At 48.5% G+C, this 13,234-nt stretch overlaps 1 protein-coding gene across 2 annotated transcripts in view; it reads left to right on the top strand.

The window, feature by feature from the left end:
• LOC119390243 (2-oxoglutarate dehydrogenase complex component E1) overlaps window positions 1-13,234 on the top strand; it is a 126,417-nt gene that overhangs the window by 37,480 nt on the left and 75,703 nt on the right. For both annotated transcript variants that reach the window (XM_037657826.2, XM_037657819.2), the window contains exon 7: window positions 9,440-9,527. In XM_037657826.2, coding sequence (XP_037513754.1) covers window positions 9,440-9,527 — 88 coding nt within the window. The remainder of the gene's footprint in view (window positions 1-9,439; window positions 9,528-13,234) is intronic.

The following is a 13,234-nucleotide window of genomic DNA, read 5'->3' as shown; positions in this document are numbered from 1 at the left end:
TTGGCACATCACACTGAAAGTTTCTGAATTGACCGGACTGGTGCTGACCGCCACTTCAAATTATCCACTCATATTTACATTGCAAAATATGGGACCCCAGAAATCCTTCGAATTAAGCGGGATTTCGAAATAACCGAGTTCGAATCAATGAGTTGTTACTGTGCTGTCTTTGGCATTTTGCTGTGGAGCGAAAGGACACGGGTTTGATTCTTCTGGAGTGTGTAGATCACACGTCCATAAAAATTCAATGCCAGGAAAGTACAACGAGCATAGTAGCATAGTAGCTTTTCCAAGCACACGCACCTGCTGTGCGTGTGCTTTGGAAAAAAAAAAACTGAAGTTACGTGCACAGTAGAATCTCTATTTAAGGGGGCGGCCGGGTCTTTGGGACCGAAAAATCGCAAAGAAATCGGTTTTTTTCTAATGGCATTTTTGAATTCTGCGAGCATTTTTCCATCTGCCTGCCAATTTTCAGACTCGAGGAAGCGATAATTTACTTGTTATATCACTTCAAAGAAGACGCGCGAGCTCGATTTGCGCAGAATCCGACGAAAAACACCACTTTTCTCGCGACGTGGAGCAGCCGTTTGACGAACGCCATAGCCGCGACCTTTGTCTCGTTTGAAAGAGCGTTTCTTCGTCTACAAATTCCCGCTCATGCCTCTTCGCTCCGCTCATTGGTTGGAGAAAAAAAAGCAACCGAAAAAGAAGCATAGTACGCGATGCTATTGGCTGTTACGCGCACGTGACCGCGAGCTGGCCATTTCATTGGCTGAGCGCGTCTCGCATCGTCTGCTTGGGGCGGCAACAGCGCGCAAACACTTGTTGCGCCGCCATTTTGCCTGTTCTTCGACCGCCGACCGGAGTTGCTAGCGTGCTCGCGACCCAAGTTGTTGCAATGCCTGGATCAGCGCGGAAGTTCCATTCGCGGCATAAGTTTGGCAAAAAAAGAAAAAAGTCGCAAGCGAATAACTTCAAGGCGCGTTTGTTAGCGAGAAGTGTCGACGACGAACGAGATGGGTCGCCCGCCGCTGCTGCCGATGCAAGCCCGTCAGGCCCGCCAGCCTGCGATGCTCCTGATGCTCCTATAGACGACACATCGCTGGCAACGGAGCGCGCAGGAGAACATCGAGACTCTGCATCACCCAGCTCGTCCGCCGACAGCGAAGGATTCGCCGAGCCGCCCGAGGCAGCTAACGGAGAGTTAGGCCTAGCGGGCCTGACGGCCAGCGACGCTTCGCAAGGCAGCGTCCGCGTCCGCCGCGATACAACCTTGCTAACGCAATCAGAGCTGCGGGAAAGGCAGACGAAAGCTGATTCGAGGCTACGCGACCTTGCATCAACGGCCGCGTCGAAAAGAAAATTTGATTTTCTGAAAAACGACGCACCGGCCGGCGCTGCTCCTGCGGTGCCGAGCGAAGAGGCAAGTTTCATAATTGCCGATCTCGGCTGCATGGGTCCACTGTTGGATGCTATGAAATGTAAAGTCTGCAACGGCAGCGTCAGCATCTATAAACGGGACAGAGAGTACGGCCTTGCCGTAAAAATGTGTGCGTGCTGCGTGAACTGTGGTGACATCGCGCAAGCATGGAGCTCTCCGCGGGTGGATTGTGATCAAAAAGTGAAACCGTTCGCCATCAACATTCTCGCCACTCGAGCCATGCAGGCCACTGGGAACCGTCAAGCTGCAATGAACGATATCTTTTCGACTATGAACATTTCCCATCGCGGTCTCCATAAGAAAACGTGGCAAGGATACGTAAAGCGGAAATTGACGCCTGCAGCCAACCGCGCGGCCGTAAAAGTCACAGGCGAGTGCGCGAGTGCAGTTCGCGAGCTGTATAAGGAACTGCATATTGACAATTCCGACAATATTGCAGTTTCTTATGACGGCTCGTGGATGACGCGCGGGCACTCATCCCACATAGCCGTGGGGGCAGTGATCGAGCTCTTCACTGGGCTTGTGCTGGACTATGTAGTTCTGAGCAATTACTGTGCCGGATGTGAACTTGGACCGAAGGCAGTTCTGAGTTCTGAGAATGTGCAGCGAGCACTGAAGAAGCGCCACTACAGTGCTAAGCATCAATCCGATTATGTTCCTGGTGGCTATTAGCATCTGCATTGAAAAATATGCTCATTCTCATTGTGGTTTTTTAATAAACTGTGTGTTTTTTGTTTTTTCCATTTTTCTCAAAATGCAAATTTATGACTATGTTCAATCTTGAGGCCTCGATATCTCGGCAGCTAGGGCAGGCAGAACAATAATTCTTTTTGCAATGGAAACCTGTATGCGTATAGAATCCAAGTATGAGAATGGAATTTAGAGCCCATGCCTTTTTAATTAATTACTCATCAAAATTGTAATATGTTGCCAAGTGCTTTTTAGAATGTAAAGTTCATTCTGCTGTAAAATAGCTAAAAAAAAGGCAAAAATAGAAAACTGCTTGCATCGTTTCAATCTTTAGTCATTAATATATGTTGCCATATCTTAAATGTCGCTTTTAATTAAGCAAATTTTTTTCTACTGAGGCCTTAAACAATGGGGGGTGAACTTAAGGTATCTCGGGAACGAGATGAGTTACAGGAAAAGTAATTACATATTTGAAATCAGCAGAAAAAACTGCACAAGTGTGCACAGTTTCATCAAGATCACTGAAGAAATAACAAAAAAATGTCTAAAATGAGTCTGCCCCCTTAAATGGAACCTAAAAGGACAGAGAAAATATATTTCATTTAGGAGAAGTTTCATTTACTGAGAAAGATGTATCGGGGCACAGCACTCGAATACGAAACCAACCAAATTAGAGGCAGTTACGTTTAAGCATCCTAACACCTAGTAAAAGCTCGTTAATTTGCATTTCAAGGGACCGGAAAAGAGGTCCGAATTAACCGAATGCCGAATTAACGAATGAACAGAAAAAACAACATTAAAATCAAGTTGGAGAAGCATACCTTTATTTGCTGAAGTATTTTGTAATGGTCGTCTGCATTTTCGCGCAGATTCCGGCTGACATTACAAACTTCTCGTTTTCGAAGGCTTGTAGAATCTGTTGTTCATTTTTCACGTACGTTCCCAACGTGATCCGCTTCACGTTGTACTTGGTCATAACGTGCTGTCGCGATTCGCCGTTCTTCAGAGCTTCCAAAATTTCCACTTTAGTTGTCAAGTTCTTCGCTTCGTACTTCTGCCGCTTTTTCGGCGCTGCCATCACTGTAGCGCACAATGGTGATGGCATGCAAATACGGTCACAACGGAAAAAAAAAAAAAAGGAGAACTCTGCAAGAAGAGACGGTGCCGACATGACAACACAAGGGAAAATGTCGTCGGAGGTGCAGTGGAGCGCAGAAAGAAGACGCCGACATTCGGTGACGCTGCATGGCGATGGCGATGCCACTCAGGTTTCGGTTTCACTCCAGTGGTGCCAGCGCTGCTTTACCACACTTTTGTGTAGCGGCAGCATTTGTCTGAATTAAGCAGTACGGAGCCGAATTCTGACAAATTAACGAAGGTTTGGTCCTATAGATTAACATGCACTTTGGCCGAGACCAATCGAGCCGTCTGAATTATCCTAATTTCCGAATTAACGGGTGTCGAATTAATGAGCTTTTACTGTATAGCGCACAGAAGGGACTGGAACACAAAGATACAACGTGGACACAGCGCTAACTTCTAACAAGTGATTTATTTACGAAGCAGTCACATGAAAAATATAGGAAGAGGCAAGCAACGCATGCAGGGCCATAAGTATGAGATGATTATTATTATTTAAATATCATGACACATGTGAAAAACGTGAAGCCAACGATAGCATGAGAGTACAAAGATATATTTACAAGATTACCAGGCCATGTGGACGCAAGCATCCTCCACACGTCACCCTTCCTATCACTTTTAATTTGGTTTCCTTGGCATGTAGTGTTAACGCTCTCCCACACCGCATCCGGGAAACACGTATAAATATTTAAGTTTGATTTTTAAAGTTTTCATCTCCCAGCATCTGCAAGGCAGCTTCACCGCATGGAGAGCCCTGTGACGTTTCAAGTCGGCTCACTTGGTTTGCGAAATCTGGGTCCTGCATGCAGCCTAAATCCCAGAAATCGCTGTCGGAGGCACTAGACGACAGTTCACTCATCATGAACCACGTTCGACTGACAGCAAAGGACAGCAGGTGCATATTTCGTGGGTTGCTGTCTGTCCGTGACGTCACGGGCCGACTTGACACGTCACTATGAAGCCGCCCTCTCGAAACCGAAACCGAAACTGCTGGTTGAAAGAAGTGGTATTAAAAATACATGCAATGCATCCCCAGGCATCAAGACACTCTTTTTAGGGTTATCGACACCCGTGCTTTCATTTAGAGCAACAATCCGAAAAATTTTTAAATTCATGTCAGTACTCCTTTAAAAAATAAAATTCTTTTCTTGTCAGCTCGATTGATGGCGCGCTCACGCATATGTCCCCCAAACTAGCGATCTTCACCACCTCGATGATTTCCTGTGTAAACAGAGTGTTTTGTTACGTGTACGGCTACCTTGTGGTACTGGATTCAAGTTCAGCGAATTTGGATTCTGCAGCTTCTCTTGTACTTGGTCACTTTACTGATGTATTGGAACCGCTCGTAGTTACGCATGAAATGCCACAAGACGGCACTTTGCGCTTCCTTGACGCAAGGATGTTCTTCGGTAACGAACAAGTGTGCTGGTGGTATGACCCTAGGGCCAATAAGCCATTACTTCCGATCTCTTCAGGCCACTCTAAACTGGTTATGCGGGTGTGATGGGAAAACGGTGAGGTTCTTAAAACCTTTATGTTGGGAACGTGGACGTTCCCAACAAACCGACGAGGCTGCTTGCAGGTTTCGACTAACACTTTATAAAAACATGAACGAAAGGCACACACACAAAAGCAAACACAGCAAACAAAGAAAGAATGAACTAAAAAACAGTTTCTGCGAAGCGAGAGTCCTTACGAAAGTCAGCTGACACGGGCTCACCCGTCAGAGAGTAGAACATGCAGGGCGATGCGAGGAGACCAGCGTCGCGGGAATCCTTGAGGAGGTGAGCGGTGGCTTGCGAAGGCTGACGACGAACCATGTCGAAGGGAAACGTTGGAGACGGAGGACGTCAGCGGCCACGTGAAGCCCGTAGCTTCAACTCGTGGACCGCGTCCCAGAGCGTGACACGCGGGCCCGGTCACCCGACTGCGTCGAACGCGCAACACCGTCTGTCCTTTTTTTTCTCTTCTTCGCCAGCACGCGACACCGAACCTCGTCACGTTCGCGGATCTTTCCACGCGCCACAGCCTTTTCGTCGTCGTCTTCTAGCACACCCATCACACCAGGTCACTACCCCTCTTTGGGGCGCACAGCACACAGAGGCAGCACGAATCTTATGCGCGCACATCACAGAGGCCCCCATTCAAGTCTTTTGTTTATCATGCAAAATAAACAAAAGGCAATACATGTGCGCGTAACAATGACACACAGTACACTACACATGGCCAGCAAACAATGATCTACAAAGTTGGAATGCTTCCCGATGAGTTCAAATGGCAGACCACTTGAGAATGCATGGCTGATCATCAACACAAAAAACAACCTATTTCAGTCTTAAGTGAAAGTCCAAACGAAAACAATGATCTGTTATTTCAACACGACACTCAAGTTATCGCGTCCCACACGAAACGAATGGCGTCTTTCACATCCTTTGAGGCTGACAACAGCACAGACGCAGGTCTGCGCCACCGAACGAAAGGATGCAAGACGGCCAATTCGAACACCTTGCATGCTTTGAAAGCAAACGCAGCTATCCCGTGCAAATGATGACACTTGGCGCGCAGGCGTTCGAACCACGCGCACCACTGTGAACGCGCCTGAATGATTTTCTCCTCCACGCCAATACAGTCTCTCTCGAGGTGAGGCGAAAACGCCTTCAATGGCACAACGGACATAGCTGGTGCCTCACCTGATGAAACACACGGTGTATCAGCTTCTCGGCTGCCAGAATAGTGTTGTGTAAACACAGCACTACCGTTTCGAAGCTCTTTCTTTGAGCAGAGGTCACACTTCCTTCCACCTGACTGCTTTCTCGATTCTTCGCTAACCCCTTTAGCAGTCGCCTCCCTCTCCCTATGCAGAATGCATCTCTCTTTACCTCTTTCACTGAAGGGAAACCTCAACCTCATTTGAAGTGAGTTGTTTCTACGCCTCTCAGCCATGCCCAAGTCATCCGCTTCTGCAGCATAGCGTCGTCCTTCAATAGAAATGTTTGGAGGCATACTTGCCTCTTTAATGAATGTGATAGGCCTCTCAGGGGCTCTAAAGCAAAAATCATCCTGTAAGAAATCTTGTTCCTCGCTCCCAAAGCTGCCCTCTGCTTCCATGGGCTCTACCAGGCCTTTCCTAGTCTCTTGGTCGCCCATTGGAAGCATTCTCGGTGCGTCCACGTTATTTTCAGGCAAGTGCTGCTCTGTTGGCGTGACTTCGAATAGCCTGGCGGACGCACAGAGCTTATCTCCTTTCTCTTCCAACGCAGGCTTTATGTGCCGAGAGCATACATGCGATGGGGGAGGAACGCTCATTGACGGCGGTCATCTCAGCGCGTCTACCGCCGCGTTTCTCAGCCTCTAAAACCCGCAAGCGAAGTGAAGAAATTCTCTCCTCCAACGCTGCCTTCTCGTGAGCCAAAACTAATGCGCGCTCCTCGCGCTCAGCCTGCTCGCGCCTTGCATCTCGTTCAGCGGCACGCTCCTCTTGAGCACGCGCTTGCTCCTCTTGCATCCACTCCCTTAGTTCGTCTACGGTTAGGCCTAGCTTCTCAGAGACGCTGTGTAGCTCACATAAATCCATGTTTCTTTTATCAGTAAAACTACAATCAGCCTCGTCCTGTCGCGGACGTCATTGTCATGGTTAAACGGTGAGGTTCTTAAAACCTTTATGTTGGGAACGTGGACGTTCCCAACAAACCGACGAGGCTGCTTGCAGGTTTCGACTAACACTTTATAAAAACATGAATGAAAGGCACACACACAAAAGCAAACACAGCAAACAAAGAAAGAATTAACTAAAAAACAGTTTCTGCGAAGCGAGCGTCCTTACGAAAGTCAGCTGACACGGGCTCACCCGTCAGAGAGTAGAACATGCAGGGCGATGCGAGGAGACCAGCGTCGCGGGAATCCTTGAGGAGGTGAGCGGTGGCTTGCGAAGGCTGACGACGAACCATGTCGAAGGGAAACGTTGGAGGCGGAGGACGTCAGCGGCCACGTGAAGCCCGTAGCTTCAACTCGTGGACCGCGTCCCAGAGCGTGACACTCGGGCCCGGTCACCCGACTGCGTCGAACGCGCAACACCGTCTGTCCTTTTTTTCTCTTCTTCGCCAGCACGCGACACCGAACCTCGTCACGTTCGCGGATCTTTCCACGCGCCGCAGCCTTTTCGTCGTCGTCTTCTAGCACACCCATCACACCAGGTCACTACCCCTCTTTGGGGCGCACAGCACACAGAGGCAGCACGAATCTTATGCGCGCACATCACAGCGGGCCATCGCGAAATTAACCCTAACAAATGCGCTTTGCCACTCGTGCCCCCCACAAGCGTTGTTCTAGCTTTTTGGCTCAAGCAGACCCTCCTCAAGAAGGCAGGTTTTCCGCAGCATATCGTCACGGGCGTGGCTGGAGGTCTACTCAAGACCGTAAAAAGAGCTCGCCAGGATGAACACTCTGCTTCACCAGAAAGGGAGCGACTGAAGCAGAAATACGTGATCATTCCATACATACACAACGTCTCGCACAGGCTGAAGAAGAATTGCAACAGTGCAAATGTTAAGGTTATCTTCTCAGCACCTAACAAGCTGTCCAATCTGTGCAAGGCTAGCTATTGCGGTTCCGAGAAGCCCACTTGCGAGAAAAAGCACAAAGAATGCTTTATTCAGTGCGAGAATAACGTCGTGTATGAGCTTCCGTTGTCGTGTGGCAAAAAATACATCGGACAAACAGGAAGGTGCGTGAATGACTGGCTGCGTGAGCACGCAAATAACGTGCGCACTGAAAGTGCGGGCCATTTCGCTATTCATTGCAGAAACTGTGGGTGCGTCCCTATGTATTCACAGTGCAGTGTCATAGGGCGAAGCACAGCACAGACAACACAGGAAATCATCGAGGTGGCGAAGATCGCTAGTTCGGGGGACATGTGCGTGAGTGCCCCGTCAAATGAGCTGACAAGAAAGGAATTAGATTTTTTGAAAGTGATAGGAAGGGTGACCTGAGGAGGATGCTTGCATCCACATGGCCTGGTAATCTTGTAAATAATCTTTTTACTCTCATGCTTTTGTTGGCTACACGTCTTTCACCCCCGCCACGGTGGTCTAGTGGTTATGGCGCTCGACTGCTGACCCGAAGGTCGCGGGATCGAATCCCGGCCGCGGCGGCTGCATTTTCGATGGAGGCGAAAATGTTCGAGGCCCGTGTACTTAGATTTAGGTGCACGTTAAAGAACCCCAGGTGGTCGAAATTTCCGGAGCCCTCCACTACGGCGTCTCTCATAATCATATGGTGGTTTTGGGACGTTAAACCCCAGATATTATTATTACACGTCTTTCACGTGTGTCATGATATTTAAAGAATAACACTAATCTCGTACTTATGCGCCTGCGTGCGTTGCTTGCTTTTTACTATATTTTTCATGTGACTGCTTCGTAAATAAATCATTTGTTGGAAGTTAGCGCTGCGTCCACGTTGTATGTTTGTGTTCCTGTCCCTTCTGTGCACTATAAGTGTTAAGATGGATTGCCAACATGCCCAAGCTCATGTTCTTTCACGTTTAAGCAACTTCCGCTTACTCGGATTCCACTGTATATACTGTGTGTGTGGAAGTGCTGAATTGCTTTACGCTAATAAAGACATTAGTGGGAGAACTTTTGTTTCTTGTCATATAGGTAGGCTTGTTGAAACATCATTTTCTTGGTTCAAAGTGATGTTGAAGCCAATGGTAATTAGTATAGCATAATTTCAAGCCAAATTTGAATAGTAGTTGGGTGCAAGTTATAGTTGGTAAATTACGTTACATTTTAATATTTGCCCTACTTAGTCCAATAATAATAATTATTATAATAATAATCGGGGCTCAGGTAATATGCGCACTTAACCATGAACTGTGGCTTTTCAGCAGTGCAGATTTTGCTTTAGTAGGCGGTTTCATTGCACAGCAAGTCCACACTGCAGTTAAGCCATCTTTTCAGGCGGGTTAAATGCAGTAAAATTCATCTATTTGTTTGTTTTGGATATCTTAACATTTCGGAAATTTTACCATTAATTTTGAGTGGAATTCAAATATTGTAATATCCACCCAAATATTCAAAGTGCTGTAATAAGTTTTGCAGGCCTAGTTTTGGGCTTGAAGAGCACACCTTGTGATGCCTTCTGCAACATGCTTGTTATGTGCAGGGGTCGTCTTAATGTCCTGGCCAATGTTTGCCGCAAGCCTCTCGAACAGATTTTCACCCAATTCAGTGGACTGGAGCCTGCCGATGAGGTGAGACATTCATATTGGAGCTCAGAACAATAATGTGGTACAGTCGATCCCGGATATATCGAACTCGAAGGGGACCGCGAAATAGTTCGATATATCGAGAATTCAAAATACAAAATATTCGTATTTAAGGCTTAAATTAAAGCACTGCAGGCCTCGACACAGTTATCGGAAATCGTAAAAAGCGCCGTCATGATGATTCGCTCACATATGCTAAAGAACAAGGTGACAACTTCTGCTTTTGCAAGTTACCACACTTTATTTCGCATGAAAATACAGTGGAACTTCGATTATACGTCCCCCGGTCCTGCGACGACCCGCGTTTTACGACGAATTGGCTTGGTCCCGGCAAAACCCCCATAGAAATAATGTATTAAATTTTACGACGCAATTTTACGCCGGCCCCGCCTCGTACGACGCTTCGCTGGACTGTCCGAGAAAAAAAAAGACCTACGATGACGCGGGCTGGCACGCAAACACACTGCGGCTGGGTGAAAAAAGTCGGGAAACCGAGGAACCGAGTTCGTATCTGCGCTGCCACCACAGGGCCTCTTCAATTTTTCGACACGCGGTCGGCCATACCTAGCCAGAGCCAATGTTGGCCGGAGCCAGCCGGAGCGCATTCGTTTTGTCGCATTGCACTGCGCACTTCCCTTGTCGCCTTTTTTTTTTCTCTCTCTTCTTTTGGGTGGTTTTGTAGTGACCGTTGTGAGCAGATAACATGGCAGATAAATTCGAGCTCGCTTTCTAGTATGCGATAACTTTCACTAACATTTGCGACAGCCGCGGGAACCGGAACTCGCCGCTGTCTAGCTACCAGAGGGCTGGGGCGTTTTAGCCGCTCGCGATTGGTCGAAGCTTGCAAATCGAATAGGCCTATTGCCGTGCTGCCATTCAGCCATTCCTTCACGTGTTTGCCTCATCGGTTGGTTGTGCTGCGCCGCAGCTGCTGTGTCCACGTGCAAAATTTTCTGTGTTCGGACATGGTGTGCGAGGAAGCTTTCGAATTCTTGGTTGCGAGTGCTGCGTCTCGCAATGTCGCGGTACCGAAAACCGCTGACGCTCGGAGAAAAGCTTCGCATAATCGAGGAGGCGGAGAAGCGGATTGGAGCAACAAAGGCCAGCATTGCCCGCGACCTGAACATTCCCGAGTCGTCGCTGAAAACAATCCTCGCGAAGAAGGACAGCATCCTACTAAATGCGGCAAAGTTCGGCCTGAACAGGAAGGCCGCGAAAGATGGCAAATATGCTGCCATGGAGAAGGCCCTCGTTGAGTGGTTGCGTCAGGCCCGCAGTTCAGGAATTGCCGTGGATGGCGCAATTTTGAAGGAGAAGGCTGAGACAGTTGATTTGCGCTGCGGCATTGACGACTTTAAAGCCTCCAATGGCTGGTTGGATCGCTTTGAAAAACGCAGTGGGGTTGTGTACAGCCGCTGCTGTGGAGAGAGTGCGTCAGTCAGCTCCGACACTGTAGAAAAGTGGACTGCATTGCTGCCGGAATTGATACGAGAATACAAGCCGTCCGATGTGTTCAACGCGGACGAAACTGGATTATTTTATAATATGCAGCCAGAACAGACATTGGCATTCAAAGGAGAGAGCTGTCACGGGGGTAAGCGAAGCGAAGAGCGTCTTACCGTATTGCTTTGCGCTAATGAAGACGGCTCTGAAAAGCTTCCTGCCCTCGTGATCGGCAAGTTTGAGAAGCCGCGATGCTTCAAGAATTTGAAAAGGCTGCCGTGCCAGTACACGTTGAACCGGAAAGCCTGGATGACGGCTGCTGTGTTTTCTACATATCTGCAGCAGCTGGACTCCAAAATGGGGGCTAAGAACAGAAAGATTCTTCTTCTGCTTGACAATGCGCCATGCCATCCATCAGATATGTCGCATTTGAGAAATGTGAAAGTTCTATTTCTGCCCCCCAATTGCACTAGCCAGCTGCAGCCACTTGACGCTGGCGTCATCAAGTGCATGAAACAGAAATATCGGAAGTTTCTGGTGCAGCGTCGGCTGGCGGGCATGGAACGCAAGCAGTTGGATAAGAAGCTTTCTGTGCTTGATGCAATGCATTACATTGCTAGTGCATGGGACGCAGTCACGCCAGAAACCATTGCCAACTCCTTCAGGCACTGCGGCTTTAATAGAAGTGGTGCTTGTTCTACCAGTGAAGCTGCAGTGCCTGTTGACGACGAACCAGAGTTCGGCAGCCTGGAGCTGCCTGGATCTTTCGCTGATTATGTTGGTGCCGACGACGACGTTGCAGTGTGCAGTGAAGTGCCGCTGGATGACATTATCGAAACTGTGCGTCCCGACACTGCGGGAACTTCCGACGAGGAAGAGATGGACGACGTTTCGACTTACGCAGACGTGTTGTGCTACGTCGACCACATTCGGCGGTTTGCTTGCGCACGCGACGAGATCGGCGACTTGCTGCCAGATGTTGCAGCTATCGAAAGAAAGCTGATGCGTCGTGGCTGGGCAAACTCTCAGGAGAAAATCACAGATTTTTTTAAAAAGTGAGAAATAAAGGTTCGTTCACACTTCCGATAAAATGCGTGGTTGTCATTTTTTCAATTAATTTAATCTACGTTCCTCGGAGCAGCGTAGGTGCTGCGGACTTTCTTAGGCATTATGTGTCCGCTGTTGTGGGGCAACAATGACCGTCACTGCCTATATTCTCGGTTTTTCGATTATACGACGCCCGGATTATACGACGATTTTGCGGGGTCCCCTGAAAGTCGTATAATCGAAGTTTCACTGTAGTCCACAAACTTGTCTTGCTTCTTGCACGCCGTGAATTCATTAAGTCATCGTCAATATCATTGAAGATTTCCAAATAAGCAAATTCAGCACCTTATGCCACAACAGCGGTGATCGAAGCTGAACGCCGATGCAAGCTCTGTAGCACGGTAAAGGGTTTAGTGGGGGCATTGGCATATTCAAACCGCATGGGTGCATTTCCGCACCATCGGCAGCATCAGCTATGACCTCGGCATCGATGCAGTCAGAAACAGCTGCGTTGTTGTCTGCACCGATGAAGTCGCTCGCTGTGCTCCCATCCGATATGGCACCCGGAAACGTAAGAAGTTGCAAAATTCACTGACGCACTGTACGCCGTAGTCAGCGGTCATGACGCACCCAAAGGCGTCGCCTGGCACCAAGGCCCGCAAGGAAACGGTGCACGACTGTGCTTTGCTTGATGTCACTCCAAGCACCGGTCATCATTTTTATCGATACGAGCGGGACAATGTTCGACTCTCGAATGACGATTTATCAAGAACGAAGCGACAAGTACACAATGTACACAAGTTCATATGCCGCAAGAGACAGCGCCAACAGCGCTGCACAAACAAACGTTTCTCCACTGTCGACATGTTGGCGATAGCGATGACACTTGTGGCTTTGTAGAAGGCAGCCAGAGCCAGATGCTGCTTTGGCGAGAAACGCGAAAAAAGCGTAGCCTCTGAGAACGGAGAACACCAAAAATACGTCACGAGATCGCGCATCTCGAAGGCCATGCTTTTCGTGCCCGCATGCCATCGTGCGCCAACGAACAAGGAAGGGAATGCAAATATTACGAGGCTGCCGAGTCACTTCGCATTCTCATTTTGGTGCCCTCGGCAATCATCCTTTTTGAAAAATACTATGCCCGCGTGTTAAAACATGCGGATTGCGCATCAAATATACCGGTGCATTGACAAGCGCTGCGC

This window comes from Rhipicephalus sanguineus, chromosome 1 (assembly GCF_013339695.2).
Source record: "Rhipicephalus sanguineus isolate Rsan-2018 chromosome 1, BIME_Rsan_1.4, whole genome shotgun sequence".
In the NCBI taxonomy this organism is placed as follows: Eukaryota; Metazoa; Arthropoda; class Arachnida; order Ixodida; family Ixodidae; genus Rhipicephalus; species Rhipicephalus sanguineus.
The sequence above is the reverse complement of the archived record's forward strand: the minus strand, read 5'-3'. Positions and strand labels throughout refer to the sequence as shown.